The 19,813-nt window shown below is 44.1% G+C and overlaps 1 protein-coding gene and 1 long non-coding RNA gene across 9 annotated transcripts in view; one reads left to right on the forward strand and one right to left on the reverse strand.

The window, feature by feature from the left end:
• The first annotated feature begins 47 nt into the window (after positions 1 to 47).
• Positions 48 to 6,723, forward strand: LOC145526227 (uncharacterized). Its single transcript, XR_014068780.1, has 3 exons — positions 48 to 132; positions 5,546 to 6,146; positions 6,608 to 6,723. It is a non-coding gene; the product is annotated as an uncharacterized LOC145526227 (long non-coding RNA).
• Positions 2,499 to 19,813, reverse strand: part of CLMP (CXADR like cell adhesion molecule) — a 193,773-nt gene continuing 176,458 nt past the window's right edge. For all 8 annotated transcript variants that reach the window (XM_081541407.1, XM_081541405.1, XM_081541409.1 and 5 more), the window contains 5 exons: positions 9,739 to 9,940; positions 7,994 to 8,161; positions 7,406 to 7,528; positions 6,546 to 6,687; positions 2,499 to 5,971 (listed from right to left, as the gene is read on the reverse strand). In XM_081541407.1, the coding sequence (XP_081397533.1) occupies positions 5,671 to 5,971; positions 6,546 to 6,687; positions 7,406 to 7,528; positions 7,994 to 8,161; positions 9,739 to 9,940 (936 nt within the window). In that variant the 3' untranslated portion in view covers positions 2,499 to 5,670. The remainder of the gene's footprint in view (positions 5,972 to 6,545; positions 6,688 to 7,405; positions 7,529 to 7,993; positions 8,162 to 9,738; positions 9,941 to 19,813) is intronic.

Below are 19,813 nucleotides of genomic sequence, written 5' to 3' on the forward strand. Positions count from 1 at the left end.
AACAGCAGCGCGACCCGCAATCCCGCTCATGCGGAACCCCGGGAGCTAGAGCGCAGGCCTGCGGGGAGGGGTCCGGCCGCGGGAGCCGGGCAGAGAAGACGGAAGTGGAGCGAGGACAAAATGGCGGCTAAGGTTGTGCCCCTCCCCCACCATTCTTTTGCCCGACTCCCACCCTGGCCTTATAGGTGATTTTCTAGGACCTCCCGGAGGCCACACACCCACATAGCCAGCGCGGCTCTAGTCTAGGGCTGACCCAGAGCGGCGGAGTCGGACGTTCCTACCCCAGGGCTGGAAGGGTAACTTGCCCAGTGGCACCGAGATCTAGGGATGGAAGGAGCCGGCCAGTCGCCGTGGTGGAAGGAAGGGAGGTTGGGGGTCTCGCCTCTGCGCAGGGTGCGACAGGTTAGCCGGGCAGGCCCCTAGCACTTCATTTCACGGAAGCTGGAGGCCGGCTGACCCCCACGCAGAGATTGGAGGGGTTCGACTTCTCAGCCACCGGGGTCGGATGCTGTGTCTGGACCCTCAGCGAAACAGATGGCCAAACTCGCTTTTTGGAGCGCTGATGCCTCCGCCGCCCCTAATCTCCCGCCGAAAATAGAGCTTCTTGGCTTGGCCCCTCCTCCACGCCCCTCGAGCCCCCGCACTTTTCAGTTTTGTTTTTTAAAAGAAAAACTAGGGAGTTCTTTCCTTGTAAATGATCCAGGCGTTAGGAACCTCGCTTCCGGTAGCCCCGTGTCCTTGTATTTAGACTGCCTGAGCCTCCTGTTCTCAGCAATATGAGGTAATCTATTTCCTGCCTTGACTTTCGTCAAAAACTAACCGAGCGACCTGGCAGAGAGGCCTTGAAAATGTTACTGAACGAGTGGAGTGCATAAAACAGGGTACCTAGAATTTCAAATTGTGGTGCATGGTGTGGTGTTTGGGGCCTTGTTAAGCCTTTCTCACCACGTTGAATGCGTTCCAGTGTGCTCTTTCAAACGGACTGTACTGTTCCTGTTTAGTAGATGAGTGAGCACAAACAGGTGAAAAGGGTTTTTTAAGACTACCTAGCAGAACTTTCAGTGGTGTGGCTGGAATTAGAAACGTCTCCAGACTTGAGAGAGGCTGACAGAAAGGGGTTACCTTGCCCTTGTCAAAGCCAGTAAAGCCTAGAGACATATTCGAATATTGGATCAAAGGATTTTCTTTCTGTATTTGCCTTCTGGAGGGAAATGTAGGCTTGAGTCCATGGAGGTACACACCTAATTTCTCCCCATTTTTCAAGGAGCTCGTTTTATATGATGCTTTCATGGGGTACAATGTGCTTTCATTTGTTATTTCATTTAATCATCAAGACAGTTCTATGAGACATAGCATTCATTCCTGTGTTAGGAGAGAAATGAGGTTCAGAGATGTAATTTGTGGGAAGCTAAACAGCTGGCTGAGTTCGAGTAGAGCCTAGCTCTTAATTCCAGATTCTTTGGTGTTTTTAAATTAGTAATTTCCTTCCTGGAAGCTCATGTAACTCAAACTGCAGAAACCGAAAGATGTGTGCTGAGGCAGCCTTTTTTCAATTTTCTTTATCATCTGCAGACTTCCTCTCCCCACCCAACTTACCAAGTACATTGTGAACCACACCCTACGTTTTGCAGGTTTTTAAACTCAGCTCTGAACTACCTACAATATATAAAGCAGTGGAAAATAGAACGAAGGCTCAAATCACGGGTTTGGGGAATTGCACCTAATAGCAGTGATTGCAGAAAGCTGAGCAGATAAGCTTCCTTTATGGTCTCTGGTCATTTTCAAAACATGTTCTAGGATTCAAAGACTCTTCTTTTTAACTAGAATGAGTCAGAGTTTATGTATTTAAAGTTCAGATTGTGATAAATGTCCTGTCTCCACCTCTTTTAAATACACAAGGTTTCAAGGGCTACAGTACTGGAGTCTGAACCCTAGGGCTTCTGGCTGGGGAAAAGGGTCATGATTTACATTTTTTGAGTTCCTGTCACAGGCCAAGCACTATTCTAAGGGCTTTGCATATATTACATCATTTAATTTCGTAACTTTTTTTTCCAGATTTATTTGAACCCCTTAGTGTGTACTTTTTTATTGGTACTTTACCTTGGGATGAAATATTACTTCATAAATACTATGTTATTTTGATTAAGTCCTTAAGGGCAGAAGCTGTCATGAACTTTGTCATCACTTTGTATGTCCAGGACTACTTAGTATCTTGCCTTGTGAGAAAAAAGTGCTTGATATATTTGTGACTAAAATCAATAAATAATACATCATATGCAGTCTGAGTTCTTTTCTTCACTTGGCAGCAAGCTAATAAATTTCCAGTGCAGATTATATGAGCTTCATCCTCTCCTATAGTGTCACCTTAACTTATTTATTTTTAAATTGCTGACACACATGCATCTGTAATAAATATTTGGTTTTTGTGATCAAACACAGTCCCACTGACAAGGCAACTTGAAGTTAAAATTGAAATATAAACAGCTTAACACCAGAAATCAAGCAAAGTTATGTTTTTTTGCAATGGCAGTTTTGAAATTCTTTTTATACAGTGTAACAAGAAAGGCATCACTTCTTTATTTTACAATTTTAAATTTAGTGTATATATATTTTATTGAAATGGCTATTCTCTAAACATCCACATCATTCCATCTGTATCTTCTTTCTACAAATACCTTTTCTTCTACCATCTATTTTATCCTTTTTTGTTCTATACTAAAGAATCAAATGTATTTGACTTACAAGGTTAATGGAATATGGTTTGACACCAGTAATGGTTCAAACTTTATTTTAAACCCAGAGCATGTCATATCTGAACCCAAAACCCTGACTGAAAGAGAAGCAAGCACACCATCACTATTAAGACTTCAGTGTCAAAAAAAAAAAAAAGACTTCAGTGTCTTATCTCAGAATCTTCAATTCCTAGAATTTCTGATTTCAGGTAATAATTTGTGGCATTTCTGTAGATCTCCAGTGTGAACAGATTTCCAAAATACGAATATTCAACTGGTATTTTAGTCTTCTAATAACTAACCTGTTTAAATAATCTAAACCTTTTCATGCAAAGGGGACTGACGCCTGCCTGCAGAGGCATAGGCAGGAAACCTTAGGTTCAAAGGTAATAAATAATAATAAGAGCAAATTGCTAGTGATGGCACTGCTGCAGCTGCCACAGAATACTTGGTTTGGCTCAGATACTCTTGGAATGAGAATTCTCTCAATTACACAGCAGAATTGATACGTCGCCTGGATACCACACGACCAGAAGAATAAGTTGGTGAAGTAAATAAATTTATATCTTACAAGGAAGCAGTGTTAGTATAAGAAGCATTCCAAATATGGTAACCCTCTTAAACTAACGGCAGACATTCTTTGCTTCCTCGGTGTCTCATTTCCCAACTTATTTTTGGTGGAGCTGTGCTGCTTGTGGGATCTTAGTTCCCTGACCAGGGATTGAACCAACACCCGTGGCAGTGAAAGCATAGAGCCCTAACCACTAGACTGCCAGGGAATTCCCCCCAACTTTTTTTTAGAGGAAGACAAAACTCGAAACGTTTAGTCAAGGGTAAAACCCGCTTCTTAAAGGACTTTAGAAATGCATTTGTACTATGTGATAATTAGATGTAAAACTGAAAACAAAAATGGGACAAAATCCTAGGTCAACTTTTCCCCTTTAAGCACTTGATTCCCATTTTAGAAACAGGGCTTTCATTGGGACTTTCCTGGTGGTCCAGTGGTTAAAGACTCCCTGCTCACAATGCAGGGGGTACAGGTTTGATCCCTGGTTGGGGAACTTAGATTCTCAAAACAAACAGGGATTTCATCACCACATTTAGCACTACTTTTCCTTTCTCATAGCCTGCTGCCTTTTTAACAAAAATTGTTCATTAATTAATTTATTTATTACTTTTGGCTGCCCCACTCACCTATCAGGACTGTAGTTCCCTGACCAGCGACTGAAACTGCACCCTTGGCAGTGAAAGCAAAGAGTCCTAACCACTGCCCTGCCAGGGACTTCTTGGCCTTTTAATAATAATAAACATTTTGCTCCACCAATGGTGACCTGTTGACATTTGCTTTAGAATCTTTGAAGAGCTATTTCAGGTTTGGTATTCTTGCCAAAGAATGAATTGTAGGATGAATTTGACTAGCAGAGTAGTCAAAATTATTAAAAAGGCAAGTTATTGTATTGGAGGCTGCTTTCTTTTTATTTCGCAGACACCTTTCTTCTCCCATGAGTCAGCTCTTGGGAGAGCTATCTTGGTGAATCATTTCCGCGAATCTTTCCAAGATGTCGACAATATTTAACAGGCACTAACCCAGATCCCCCCGCCACCCACTAGTTATCCTCACCATCTCTTCCCTAAATGTTCATTTCCTTTCCTTCCAGCCTAGAGCTAGGCTTCCTTACAGGCTAAACTGGGAAAGTACTGAATTTCTGTCTCAGCCTCTCAGGAGGGAATGGTATGATATCCATGCAGTGCCACCAGGAAATGTTGGCAATCCCTGATCTCTTTGATAATTTAAGGCCTAGAATCAACAAAAGTCCCACGTTCACATCCTTCTCCTGAAAGGAAAGAAATGGACGAAACTCCCTAGTTTGGTGCAATACTGAACTTCTGATGTCACTCCTTGACATACTAAGAGAAAACTGATCTAATCTCCCTTTCTAGTTTAGTCAGTCTTGAAATTCTGATTTCATATGTTCACAGAAAGAAAAGACTGTAATGGTTTGTTGGATGATCTTCCAGCATCCTGAAAAGACCTTTTCTCTCAAAGACTTACTTCTAAGGAGACTGTTAAATGTTAAAATACCTAGTTTTGTTGCTCCACAGATACCCAGCAGAAAGTCCTTAGAGACATCCACTTTGAGGGAAAAGCCACAATTATTCCAGCATATATTTCTGATATTTGTCAGTGGCCCTCTGAACATCAAAATGGAAAGTTATTCACAGTCCCTCATTACAAATTTTGAACTCCTTTTTTAGTTCTTTTATGGTTCAATATAAGTAGGAAGATTAATAGTGGATTGTTGGTGTTCAACCGGTAAATTGTGGAAAAATTCAATCATTTTCCATCTCCCACTATTTCAACTCCTCCTCTTGAAATTAATACCCAAACTTTGTGAGTAAATGAAGTCAAGTCAGGATAGAAGAGACGTGTTTCCTTTTTTGGAGTTTCTCATGGTGCAAATAGGTGTAATATAAGGCTGTAGGTTCTGCTTGACTCTGAATAATCATAATAATCCAGTAGGTTTGCAGAAATGCATAGAAAATTTATGAACAACACCTCGTTTCTTGACAATGGTGAGTCAACGTGCTGATACAAAACTGCCCAAGTGAGAAGTTCTAAGTGTGTTCACTTCCCCTTTCTCCAACTCTCACCACAGCTCCTGGTCCCCAAACACCCAGATTTGGGCCCCCATTTCCCCCCCACTCTGGTCTAAAGGCACAGTGAGGTGCCTTTTTGGAGATGATCAGCTTACATCCTTTTCCTCGTTTGGTGTCATGTAAGAAAAGTGTTCATTTTAATCTGTTCCGTGCAGTGGTCGCTGCTACTTAAATGACCCCTCGTTGGGCTCGAGGCGGATCGTGTGGCTGGTGACTGAGCGTTGATGACCAGAAGCGTCCTGACGCCTGGGAAAAGCCGGCGAGTCAAGTCCACTCTAACTCAGACAGTTTGGAAGTCTCTGCTCTGGCTGGGGATCGTGCTGGGGGTGTTTTCTGCTTTGGTCAGGGTAGCGTGGGGGGCTTTCTTTGGTTCAGAACCTTTAGCCTCGGGCCCCACCGGGCCGTAGCCGTGGGCGGCCAGCCCCGACCGCCGCGCCGCCTCGGCGCATGGGGTCCGCTGGCTGCGGGAGCCGCTGTTGGCGGTGGAGCGCGTGGAGGAGGAGCCGGAGCGAGAGCTTCGCGAGCCCGAAGAAGAGGAGCTGGGCTTCACCAGGCGGGCTTTCGGAGCTTCCGCATCTTCTCTGAAGAGGAAAAACACCAAAGATAGATTTTAGGATCACAGGATTGTGAAAGCTTCCGCTCTGGCTGCGGCTTTCGGAGGCTGCCCTAGCCATCAACTCCTCAAGCTGGAAACCTCGAGTTACCACTCAGGGAAATATGGACTCCCCTGCCTCCTGAGCCCTCGCGTGGGCCCAGGTGGGTGCACATCCCCAAGGTCAACCCTGTGACTGGAGGGTGGGGGGTGGGACAGGACACTCCCCACCGGATGTCCACACAGCACTCCCCTGTCTGTCTGCAGAAACTCAAGGCCCATGAATGGGCTAAGCCCATTCTTTATTGTATGGCTTTTATAAGTGGAAGGCAATCAGAAGTAATGTAAAGTTTATCTATTAAGTCTCTGTTCCAGATAGTTTCACAAGACAGTCAAGGTAAACCATCCTTCTGCCCCTGGGCTGCAAGTCCTTACCTACCAGAATAATCCTTGTAACAGATTCAAGGTTATGAGGAAATGGGACAGTTTTGTTGGCTGGTCATTATGGAGCTGGCCCTAGAAAGGTAGCCTAGGTGAGGAAGGGGATTCTGTGGGAGGTTTACCGAATTTCATTTGGTCTCTCTTCTTCCTCGTATCTCTTTTTGTCTTTCCGTCGAATCAACAGCCACACCAAGACGAAAATCAGCAGGGCTCCGGCCACCATACCTGTCACTGCTCCTGCAATCATGCCCACGCTCTGTACATCTGTTTTCTCAGAAATAAAGCAAAAGTAAAACCAAACATAAGCTACGCAATACATAGACTTAAAATACATAAAGCTCTGGATGAGTATTTCCAGATCTTCATGTCTGTCTCCCTGAGTTCCCCATTTACCCTCTCTGGGTGTGTATGACTGTCCCTCCTGATATCAATGGGAAGCAGGAGAGCCACCCTAAAATATGCCTGTTGACAATAGGATTATTTGCGGCTGATTAAGTCTTTCAACATTTATTATTTATTTGGCTGTGCTGGATCTTAGTTGCAGCATGCAGAATCAAGTAAATAGTTCCCTGACCAGGGATGGAACCTGTGCCCCCTGCATTGGGAGCACAGAGTCTTAGCCACTGGGCCTCCAGGGAAGTCCCTAAGCTGATTATTTTTGAACAACAGCAGACACTAGAGAAGTTCTGAAAACAGTAAAAGTTACCCTGTGTAAGGGAAATTTGCATTTATAAAGGAAACCTCCATTTGGTTCCCTCCTGGATAAAATAAATTTCTTCAGGGGGCCGTAAAATTCACACATACTTGTAGATTTAGTTAGCTGCAACTGTTGAATAGTCCTGGCAACTACTGAATTTATTTCAATGATAACCATGTCCTTCTGGAGATGAAACTTTTGACCATACTCTTACCTGCGATTAAAAATGTTTTACACTGAACCACAGTGCAGGGACAAAACCACATCAACACTCTGGGTACTTACATCGTACAGTCACTCGCACCACACAGCTCTCCTTCCCAGCCTCATTGCCCGCTGTGCACTGGTAGAGCCCAGAAGAGGACATGGTGAGATTCTGCAGCAGGACACGTCCAGGGTGGTTGTAGTCTACACAAGCAGAAAGATGACCATGATCCCCCAGTGACAGGTCTGTATTTATCATTTACTTTATTGTGTCACTGACCTAAGATCCTATGATACAGTTTGCTAAGGATGAGGTGATAGAACTGATCCAGAATGTGGGAAGAAAGGTGGTGAACATTCTTTTAAATTGCAGTGCACCCTCAAAAGTCACAAAAGATTCTGAACATTTAAGGGATACTGAACACAATAATTAGAATGGATTTATAGAGTACATTTATTCCTAATCTCCTTACCACTTTTATTTTTGCCATTTGGGGAAAGAAAAGACAGATATTTTTCTGTCCCTAATTAGGCGTGAAAAATAGAAACAGTGAGGTTCAGCAGTGTATTCAAGATCCTTGTGAGGTGCTGACAAAACCAGATTCAGAATTCACGAAGAGAGGACTGACTGTCCTGTTGTCTCCGTGGACCGGAAAAAAGATGACTTACCAATCTTAGATTTGGGAGGCAGACGTTCATCCTCTCCCCCCTTCTCCTGAACTCGCTGCCAGGAATACACAATGGGCTCTGTGCCAGAGGATGACTCACACTGCAAAGTCAGGTCACTTCCTTCTGTCAGTTCTCCTTCCAATTCACACTTGGGCTTTGACGGTCTCACTAGCAAACAAAAAAAAAAACTCAAAGATCCCCTGACACCCGTGAACAACATCCTGTTGACTTGTTTTTCCTCCATATGGTCAACTTTTGAGTGTGGGTTTAATACTCCTTTGTGACCTCTCCATGCTTTACATCTCACTCCCCAAAATATACCCACTTCCATCCCCTGCACACATACACACCCAATTCCAGCTGTTTCCAGTAGTGCTGATGTAATTTAGAGAGGTTGCCTCAGAAACTCCCTCATCACTTCTCAAAGAAAAAAATGTTTTGGTGTTTTTTTCTAATTTCTGGGGCCCTACTTGGACTTGGTGGGACTCACTGAGGGCCCAGGAATCTGCATTATTTGGGGGGGGCCATGCTGCCAGGCTTGTGGAATCTTAGTTCCCTGACCAGGATTGAACCTGTGCCCCCTGCAGTGGATGCTCGGAGTCCTAACCACTGGACCAATGGAGAATTTCCAAAAACCTTTTATAATCGAAATTTTAGGAAAGTTGAGTGTGATTTTACTTTATTTTTTAAAATATTTATATATTTGGCTGTGCTGGGTCTTAGTTGTGGCACATAGGATTTAGTTCCCTGACCAGGGATCAAAGCCAGGCCCCCGCACTGGGAGCAAGAAGTCTTAACCACTGGACCACCAGGAAAGTGCCAGTGTGATTTTATTAACACTGAAACAGGAACAGAAGTTCACGAACTTGGAAACAATTAAGAAGTTAGGAACTCTTGCTGTCACAAAACAAAGAAATGGATTTGAATCGGATCTGAGAGATTTGTTTCACTATGAGGATACTACTTAAACTTGAGAGGACATTTAACTTTTATAATGAGCTACCTCATACAGCTACCTCCTGTCTCTCTCACAGGAGACACAGGAGATGTAGGTTCGATTCCTGGGTCAGGAAGATCCTCTAGAGGAGGAAATGACAACCCACTCCAGTATTCTTGCTTGAAAAATCCCAAGGACAGAGGAGCCTGGCGAGTTACAGTGTGTGGGGTCACAAAGAATCAGGCACAACTGAATGACTAAGCACAGTACAACGAGCTACCATGGAAAATTGATTCTCTTCTTTCATTATGGCTAAAATACAAAATATACACACTTTTCCCCAGGGAACTGGACTAGATGATGTCTGTACAATACGCTGTATTGGGGGCTTCCCTGGTGGCTCAGTGGTAAAGAATTCTCCTGCCAATGCAAGAGGCATGGCTTCGATCCCTGATCCAGGAAGATCCCACATGCCTCGGATCAACACGCCATGTGCCACAACTACTGAGCCTGTGCTCTAGAACCCGGGAGCTGCAAGTACTGAAGCCCTCGTGCCCTAGAGCCCGTGCTCTATAGCAAAAGAAGCCACTGCAATGAGAAGGCCACACACCGAAACTAGAGAGTAGCCCCTATTCACTGCAACTGTGGAAAAATCCACACAGCAACAAAGACCCAGCACAGCCAAAAATAAATAAATGAAATTATTTTTTAAAAGTATGAAGTATTGAAGATATTTTGTACCACTGTGATGCATTTGCCTATCCCTTATTAATAAGATATAGGTACTTACTGGGGCACTCTGTCTTACCTAAAACTTTTAAGATGACATAGCTCCACACATAGCGCCCTGAATTCTTCACCTTGCAGGTGTACCGGCCCTCATCACTGGGCTTCAGAGGCTCAATCTGCAGGGAGGCATCTCCCGCCAGGAAATTGGAAGCGAAGGCCACTCGGCCCTTCTGTTCCTCAGTCAAGTTATTGTAGACGTGACGGCTGGAGTAAGTGATCACCTGTGGGACAGACAGAGGCAGAATCACGCTGTGTGGCTCTCAGCCTCCCCTCCTGCTGCAGGCAAGATGAGGAAAGGAAGTGGAGCAGAGCAGTCAAGGCTGGGGCTGAGTCCAGGAGACCTCTGCTCTAGACAAAATTAAATACACTGTGTTTGTCTAGGCCTTCCAGCTCTTGAGAATAACAGCACCTCATATTTGTGTAGCCTTTTAACTATAAAGTAGTAATTGTTCCATTAAATACTCAGAACGTTTCCATTTTAGAGGTAAGGAATTTTATTTTTATTTTAAAAATTTCCTGTGTATTTTTTTTATTGAAGTATAGTTCATTTACAATATCGTGTTCGTTTCAGGTAGTACAGCACAGTGATTCAGTGATTTTATATAATATATAAATTTAATATGTAGATTTATATTATATATATTCAGTGATTTTATATATATAATTATATATATTTTTAATATATAAGTGTGTGTGTGTGTGTGTGTTCGTTGCTTCAATCGTGTTTGACTCTGTGTGACCCTATGGACTGTAGCCTGCCAGGCTCCTCTGTCCATGGGGATTCTCCAGGCAAGAGTACTGGAGTGGGTTGCCATGCCCTCCTCCAGGTGGTCTTCCTGACCCAAGGATCGAACCCAGGTCTCTTATGTCTCCTGCATCGGCAGGCAGGTTTTTTACCACTAGCACCACCTGGGAAGCCCATATTTTATATATATAAAATATATATTTATATAACTTAATAAATATATATAATGTGGGCTTATATATAATATATATTTATATATATATTAAAAATCTCCTTCAGATTTCCCTATAGGTTATTACAAAATACTGAGTATAGTTCCCTGTGCAGTAAGGGATTTTAAATTTGAATTACAGACTCTAGTTCTCACAGTTGAGCCCAGGAAAGAAGAAAATGCACAGAATGGTCTCCAGAGTTGACTCAGGGAAATGGGAAGACTGGAAGCTAGGGAGGGGAGGAGTCTTACCCTTCCCCTGCATACCTTTCTTCCTCACTTTGCATTTCCTACCACTTGCACGTGATCTGGTCAAAGTACATACACTCCTTGTGCTAAGTGCTTTTACATTTAGTTTATTACTCACACAGTTTTTCCAAGCAAGCATTTTATCTGTCCCCATTTCACAGGCAGGTAGCAGAACCAGGGTTTGAACGTGGCCATCTGAAGCCATCCTGTTCACTGTTCTTGTTACCACGGTTACCTCTCCTTTCCCCACCTACATTCATTTCAGCTCATTAACTGCTCTTCTATAAAGTTTGGAAATGAAGGAGAAAAGGTGAAACAAAAAGATGTGTTTTGCCTTTACAAAAGTTCAGAGTCCAGCTGAAGTTAAGGAATAGAAGTTAATGTTACAGTCCAGGTCTGATACTGAGGGAATCATTGGTGACTTTCTTTCTTTTTGACTTCACTGTGGATTAGTAAGAGTAAGCTAGGCGGGAAGAAACTGTGTCTTTTCCTTCCATAAAATACACATGTGCTTCATGTCATTGTTTTCACTGCTAGGGAGACCCAAGTTTAGGTTTCCCCAACAGAAAAAAATAATCATGATTTTTCCTGAATTTTCATCTGCCTGCATCATGACCTGTACAAGGGCTTCCCTTGTAACTCAGTCAGTTAAGAGTCTGCCTGCAATTCAGGAGACCTGAGTTGGATTCCTGGGTCTGGAAGATTTCCCCTGGAAAAGGTAATGGCAGCCTACTCCAGTATTCTTGCCTGGAGAATCCTATGGACAGAGGAGTCTGGCAGGCTACAGTCTATGGGGTCGCAAGAGTCGGACATGACTGAGCGAAGAAGCACATAGCATCATGATCTGTAGTTCTTGAAACTTTTCCTGGTTCTGTTATCCTGGGTTGTTTTTATTGCTGTTTTGTGTTGGTTTTTTTAGGCCAAGCTGTGCAGCATGTGGGGTCTTAGGTCTCTGACCAGGGATCAAATCCATGCCCCCTGCATTGAGAGCACAAAATCTTAACCACTGTACCACCAGGGAAGTCCCCATCACCTCCTGCTAATCACAAAAACCATGCTGATCTTGTCTTCCAAGACTGATAACTTCAGTTATGCCCTTGCTGCCGCTCAGCAGTCATATTCCTAAACTTACTTGATTTAAACATCAGCAAACATTTATGGAATGACTGCTCCCCACCAGGTCAGGAGGAGGCTATTTAGATGAAGTAAAACTCTCTTCTGATCTTCAAGTAATTTATTATCTAGTGGGATTAACAAGGAGAGAAGTATACACATAGAAAAAGGAAAGACTAACTTGAAATAGTATCAAGAGAGAATGTTCCCAGAAAAGTCGGGGGCATTTGAGTTAGCCTTTGAAAGATGAGTAGGCCAAGTACGAGATGAGAGAAGCAAGGCAAAGGTTGCCAGAGGGAGCATTCCAGACACAGGGAACAGCCCTAAAAAAAAAAAAAAGCAAGCACATGGGAGTCCCCTAAGCACATTTCTGGCTTCAGCTGTTGCAAACTGTTTTCACTCTAAGCCCTGAACCCTGTTGTCAATCACATGACGCTCAGCAGCTCAGGAAATGCCTTCCTGAAAAGACTGGGAGCCATCCAATAAAATGGCCATAAATTCTCTCACCATTAAATTAGAATGTTTCAGCATCATCCATTTTGCCCTTACCACCTCTCTGAAAGAAAAAGTGTTTTCTCCTTTCTCGGTATATTCTTTTTCTTCACCAAATATTTACTGAGTGCCCACATCAGGTACTTTGCTAGGCTCTGGAAAACAATCACGAATAAAACATAGTTCCTACCCCAAGGGCCTCACAGTCTTTTGAGGGACAAAATTCGGGAGAATCAAGTAAGAGAAAATTAAGGTAATAGATAATATGACTTAAAATGTTTTCAGTATTTGATTTTGTCCCCTCACTTCAACCAATACAACTATTGTGATAATTCTGACATCCTTATCTCTAACACATTTTTTAAAAATATGTATTTTTATTTATTTATTTGGCTGTACCAGGTCTTAGTTGCAGCATGTGAACACTGAGCTGTGGCATGTGGGATCCAGTTCCCTGATTAGGGATCGAACCTGGGCCTCCTATATTGGGAGCGTGGAGCCTTAGCCACTGGACACTGGGAAGTCCAGATGTCAACATATTTTTGAGCTCCATTTTTATACTTCCAGCTGTCTGGCCACTATAGATGTCTGTCCTCTCCAAACTACCCTACATAATAATGTATTAATAAGCTTTTTGTTGTTGTTTAGTCACTCAGTCGTGTCCAACTCTTTGCAACCCCATGGACTATAGCCCACCAGGCTCTTCTGTCCATGGGGATTCTCCAGGCAAGAATACTGGAGTGGGTTTCCATTCTCCTCCAGGGGATCTTCCCGACTCGGGGATCGAACCCACGTCTCCTGCTTGGCAGGCAGATTCTTTACCGCTGAGCCCCCTGGGAAGCCCCAAATAATCCCTATTCATTATTTTAAACCCCAAGTTAATGTTAAATTTCCTTATGAAACCTTCCCTGATACAACACAAGCTTAGAATGGTCTCTGCTGTCATCCATAGCATGTCTTGGCACCATTTTTATGTGAGGAAAAATTGTGAAAGTCAAGATGTTGGGCAGACAGTTTGCTGGATCCCCTTTCTGTAATTCTGGGCATTGTCTGGGAGATCCTTCAGGCCATTCTGATTTTATTTATTTATTTAATTTAAAAATAATTGTATTATTTATTTAGTTTTGCCTGTGCTGGGTCTTTGTTGCTGGGTGGACTTTAACTCTAGTTGTGGAGAGTGAGGGCTGCCCTCTAGTTGCAGTGCGTGAATGCCTTCTCTTGATGCAGAGCACGGCCTCTAGGGTGGTCAGCCTTCAGTAGTTGTGGCTGTCGGGCTCTAGAGCACAGGCTCAGTAGTTGTGGCGCATGGGCTTAGTTGCCCCTCAGCATGTGGGATCTTTCCAGCCCAGGGGTCAAACTCATATCTCCTGCGTTGGCAGGTGGATTCTTTACCATTGAGCCACTAGGGAGGCCTCACACTGATTTTATATATGTCTGTTGTCCAGTTTTGCAACCCTGCAATCTTTTATTTAATAAACACTAATTGAAACATACTCTACACTTGGCATTATTCTAGAGATGATAACAATACAAAGAAATGAGTTTTATAATTTTGGGGACCAGGACATGCCATCTCCAAATACATCACTTTGCATATGCATAAGGATTAATTTCAGCTGAAGGCACTTGAGTTCCTGAAATCCCTTATCTGCCTAAAAGCAGAGCCTCCCCAAAGAATCTGAGTGTCCCTAAATCCCCTTTCCCAGGGCAACTCTAATCTTCCCTTCTGGGAGAGCAGAGGTGGACATCTCACCCAGACTGTGTCACAAACCAGCACATCTCCCATCTGTTCTAAGTGTCCATTTGCTCTTCCGTAAGTGCCCTTTCTACTCCTCCCTTCCCCTACTAAATTAGGTAAACATACAGAGCCCTAGTTCTAACCACCTCGTTGAGTTCCTCATCACTGGGTACGCCCAGGTGTTATTTACACAATACTGTTTGCTTTTTTCTTGTTTACCTGCCTTTTTTCAATCTAACTGACAGTACCCCAGCCTGAACACTTAGGTGAGTAGAGGGAAAAAGATATTTTTTCCTGCCCTAGTTTTCCCCGGTGCCTCAGCAGTAAAGAATTGACCCACAATGTGGGAGATGCCTGTTCAATCCCTGGGTGGGGAAGATCCCCTGGAGAAGGAAATGGCAACCCACTCCAGTATTCTTGCCTGGAGAATCCCATGAACAGAGGAGCCTGGCAAGCTACAGGCCTTGAGGTTGCAAAAGAGTCAGTCACACCTTAGTGACTAAACAACAACAGTTTTAAAGGACAACTTTTTCTTTTTTCAAAAAAAAAAAAAGTAAAATCATCATGCTCATATACAAAGAGAATAAACACATATCAAAAAGTTTAACTCATTCATTCATGATGGAACCAGAACGCTGTCACAAACAAGTTCAAAGGAGAATTAGACTAAAGAGATTTACATTCTCCTTTAACAAAATTCATTTGCATCTCTATAAACAGGAACCATCTGCATCCTATGGATAGGAAACTTGGCATCACTATCAGCATTGCACAAGGTAATTTCTATTTCTACAAAAGTTAATAAGTGAGGAAAATTAGACCCTAATTCATCTCCAGAAAACTTGGACTCTAAGCATAAAGCTGACGTTCAGGAGACACTTCCCTATGGTGTATTACAGGGAAGGGGCGAGTCCTCGGGCTTGGGCAGGGGGAAATGCACTTTAGTAGGACAGTGAAGGGAATCAGATCCCCTGAAGGCTGTTTCCTGCTTCGGGGCAGTCCCTGTCCCCCTACTGCTGCCTCCCTTAGGGCGTGGTCTCCAGGTTCAACTTGCTGAGTCTGTACATTAGAGAAACAGCACTGTGGGACTGTCTCCTTCTTGTTGGAATGAGGGTGGAGGGGGAATTGGGACAGCTTCATTAGGACAGCACCATTCAGCTTCTCCCTAAGGCTGAGGTGAACTCTGCAAAGACTTTTTAAAGCAAACTGGGAGAATTCCCTGGCGGTCCAGAGGGTAAGGCTCCAAGTTTCCACCGCAGAAGACATGGGTTTGATCCCTGCTTCGGGAACTAAGATCTTGCAAGCCAGCAGCGCAGCCAAAAAAACATAAAGCAAGTTGGCAAGCATGGCCAGTTAGAGAATATTTAGGAGAGTGAAGACAGGGTAGGAGGAAGAGGAGTTGTCATCCATTGGTAAGGCTGGGCCTGTGACTTGGTGAGTCACTGGTGAACTCAGAGTGACCACAGACCTGGAGGAGGCCATGGAGCAGTGGGGGCAGGGAAACTGCCTACAGGAGAGCTAATTCTCATTCTCATTCCAGTAGAGGCTGTCTCCTCACCCCACAACTTACCTCCTAGGGAGGGGTATCCTGAACACTGTCTTCAAGCTGAGGAACATTCTGTAAAGTACAGGAACTGTATGATTTCCATCAAAGGTCCGGTATTTACTCCCAGGCAGAGGTTTTATCTTGAATGCCTACATTCTTTTCAACAGAAGCTGCAAGCCATGGGGGAGGGGCAGAGGGCTTTAACTCTGGGAAGCTTGGGTTCAGATCTGAACTCTGAAATCCATCTTGGGCAAAGCCTTCACTGTTGAAAGTCTGAAAGGTTTAGAATCCAAGTTTTCTAGAGATGGAGGTCTAATTTTCCTCACGCATTAAAAGAACTATTGTAACAATCCTTACCTTACTGACCTCCCAGGCTTATAACAAGATTTAAATTTAAAAGACAGCTTTTGAGCAAGGGCACAGTTCCTTCTGACAATGATCATTTAGATTTATAGCACAAACTGGGTTTCCCTGGTGGCTCAGATGGTAAAGAATCTATCTGCAATGCAGGAGACACAGGTTCGATCCCTGGGTAAGGAAGATCCCCTAGAGAAGGAAACGGCATCCCACTCCAGTATTCTTGCCCGGGAAACCCCATGGACAGAAGAGCCTGGTGGAATACAGTCCATGGGGTCTCAAGAGTTGGCTACAACTCAGCGACTAACCCACCAGTGGTTAAGAATCTGCATGCCAATGCAGGGGACATGAGTTCAATCCCCAGTCCGGGAAGATTCCACATGTCTGGAAGCAACTAAGCCTGTATGTCACAACTACTCAGCCTGGGCTCTAGAGCCCAAGTGCTACAACTACTGAAGCCTGTGTGGCTAGAGCCTGTGGTCCACAACAAAGAAGCCACCGCAGTGAGAAGCCCATGCGTCACAGCAAAGAGTAACCCCAATCACCTCAACTAGAGAAAGCCTGCGTGCAGCCATGAATACCCAGCATAACCAAAAGTTAAAAAAAAAAATCTGATTCCTTATGATCCACTACTGAGTCCTAATTTTGAAAAACGCTATACCTGGGACAGTGATGGAGAGAGCTGGCTGGGAAGTCAGTAGTCTTCTGTATTCAAAAGGGAGCTCCTCCACGTGCTGCGTGCCTTGGTTCAGCTAATGCACTTTGCTAATCCCTAAGGTCCTCAGCTGTCACACGGGGACAAGCTACGTCACAGGATTTTGGGGGGAATGAGATAGTAAGCCCTCACGATCACTTTTATTAGATGGATTCTGGGTTCTAGGAAGCCCCTAAGGTTTCCAAGTTGTTCAGCCCATGCATTCTATTCATTTGATAGGGAAGCTCCCCTGGCTAAAAACCTCTACTGGTTCCCTCACCTGTGGTCTATATCAAGCTGTGGTCCACAGCTTGACCCTCTGAATGTGGCCCCTAAGGCCAGTGCAGCCTGGACCACATCTCAGCTTTGGCCCCTGCCCTCGGATCTCTGAATAGCCTAATCCCTAAACTCGAGTCCTGTGATTCTGAACAGTGTCCTCTGATGTGTCTTTGTCTTGGATCATAAAGTTTTCTCCTTCTGAAATGCCTTTCCTTTTATTTTCATCTAAACACCACCTCTACAGGTCTCAAGATCAAGCATGAGGGTCACCTTCTGCGTATACAGGCTTTTCTGGTGTATCGCTTTTCCCTCCCTTTCCTCTAATTCCTATCATATGTATGTATGGATGTATATGCTGCTGCTAAGTCGCTTCAGTCGTGTCCGACTCTGTGCGACACCATAGACGACAGCCCACCAGGCTCCCCCGTCCCTGGGATTCTCTAGGCAAGAACACTGGAGTGGGTTGCCATTTTCTTCTCCAATGCATGAAAGTGAAAAGTGAAAGGGAAGTCGCTCAGTCGTGTCCGACTCCTAGCGACCCCACGGACTGCAGCCCACCAGGCTCCTCCGCCCATGGGATTTTCCAGGCAAGAGTACTGGAGTGAGGTGCCATTGCCTTCTCCAATGTATGTGTGTGTATATATATATATGACATATAGGCTTCCCCAGTGGCTCAGCAGTAAAGAATCCACCTGCAATGCAGGGGCCATAGGCAACTTGAGTTCGATCCCTGGGTCGGGAAGATACCCTGGAGGAGGGTATGGCAACCCACTCCAGTGTTCTTGCCTGGAGAATCTCATGGACTGAGGAGCCTGGTGGGCTACAGTCCATAGGGTCACAAAGAGTCGGACATGACTGAAGCTAATGAGCACAATTATATATATGTATATATATCGGAGAAGGCAATGGCAACCCACTCCAGTACTCTTCCCTGGAAAATCCCATGGACGGAGGAGCCTGGTAGGCTGCAGTCCATGGGGTCGCTAGGAGTCGGACACGACTGAGCGGACACGACTGAGCGACTTCACTTTCATTTTCACTTTCATGCATTGGAGAAGGAAATGGCAACCCATTCCAGTATTCTTGCCTGGAGAATCCCAGGGACAGGGGAGCCTGGTAGGCTATAGTCCATGGGGTCGCACAGAGTTGGACACGACTGAAGTGACTTAGCATATATATATATATATATATGGATATATATATATCCATATCTCTGCAGCATATGGGATCTTCCACAACCGGGGCTTGAACCCATGCTCCCTGCAGTAGGAGCATTGATTCTTAACGACTGGACTACTGGGGAAGTTCCTGTCCTAATATTAAATGAAGAAAAAAGAGATAACTACAGGTAAATATTTAATATTTTTGGAAAGCAGAATGTATACAACTTCAAAATAATATAATTAAATGACCCTTTTTTAATATGAGAATTTCAAAACACTTCTGACAGGGTTGGGGTTCAGTGACAGCCTTGCAATTTGACTTTTTTTGTTGTTGGCTTTTTTTTTTTTCCAGACACACATTTTTTTTTCCCCAGACATACACTGAATAGCAGATGCTTGTGTGCCTCTCTGTTTTATTTTGTTTTTAATTCTAAGGAACGTAGTGCTGAGACTAAGCTGAGGGTCAATAGGAGTGTGATGGGGGAACAGTGAATATAAATCTAACCCTTCTGCAAACAAACAGATTAAATATATGAATTGCAGCTGTTGTGGGACTGTGTCTCATGACATTCCTGGTGTCCTGCTCCGGATGTGTTTTTAGGGAGACAAGGCAGGACAATTTGTTAGGACTCAGATGGAACAGATGGATCAGCTCAACCTTCTGGCAGTTGCTCGGCTGTGCCAGGTCCTATGTAGCAGTTGTGAAACTGCCCTGAAGGAGATGGATGTAAGTCCCTCTCTCTGTATTTTAGATCAAGATTTTTCTTGCTCAAAGCCAAAGAGAAAGGGGAAAGGGTGAAAGAGTGGCCAAGATAGTTGGCATTGGAAATTGAGCATCTCTGTCCTAATTTTTCCATCTGAAAAATACAGGGGAAAAGTGTGTATTGGGAGTTCCTGACTCTTCTTCTGAGCACTCTTTGGAAATTCAACCGAGTTTCCATCCTACAACCAGGAGGAATGCTCCAGAATCCTAGTGACCCTACTGTCTAGGCTGAAATTCAAATATTCCTGAGGCTGCCTACTCACCCCTAAATGTTTCCTGCATATCTGAGGGTCCTAGACAAGAGGGATACAATGTTTCTGCTCAGATTAAAGTGCAAAGCTGACCTTGGGATCTAGGTCATTGGCTAGCCTGTTTTAAGCACCTCATCCAGGTCTTTCCTGGCAGTTTAGTGGTTAGGACTTTGAGCTTCCACTGCAGGGGGCACGGGTTTGATCCCTCCCTGGGAAACTAAGATCCCATACACTGAGAGGCGTGATGGAAAGAAAAGAAAAACAAGCAACATGTCTATTCCAACCCTCCCTGTATTTTCTTTCTCAGTTCCCCTCACTCTCACTCCCAATACCCTGGTAATTAACCAGCTCAGGAAGCTCCCAGCCACCCACGACTGTACTTTAAGCCCTTATTGTATAGCTGGAAACTATTCAACTAATCTTGATTCTTCTACTTGAGTCCTCTTTAAATGAGTGTGCCTCACAGAGTGCCAGTGTTTGCTCTAAGATGCAA

This window comes from Giraffa tippelskirchi, chromosome 11 (genome assembly GCF_054371585.1).
Source record: "Giraffa tippelskirchi isolate mGirTip1 chromosome 11, T2T-mGirTip1v1.2.pri, whole genome shotgun sequence".
Lineage (NCBI taxonomy): Eukaryota > Metazoa > Chordata > Mammalia > Artiodactyla > Giraffidae > Giraffa > Giraffa tippelskirchi.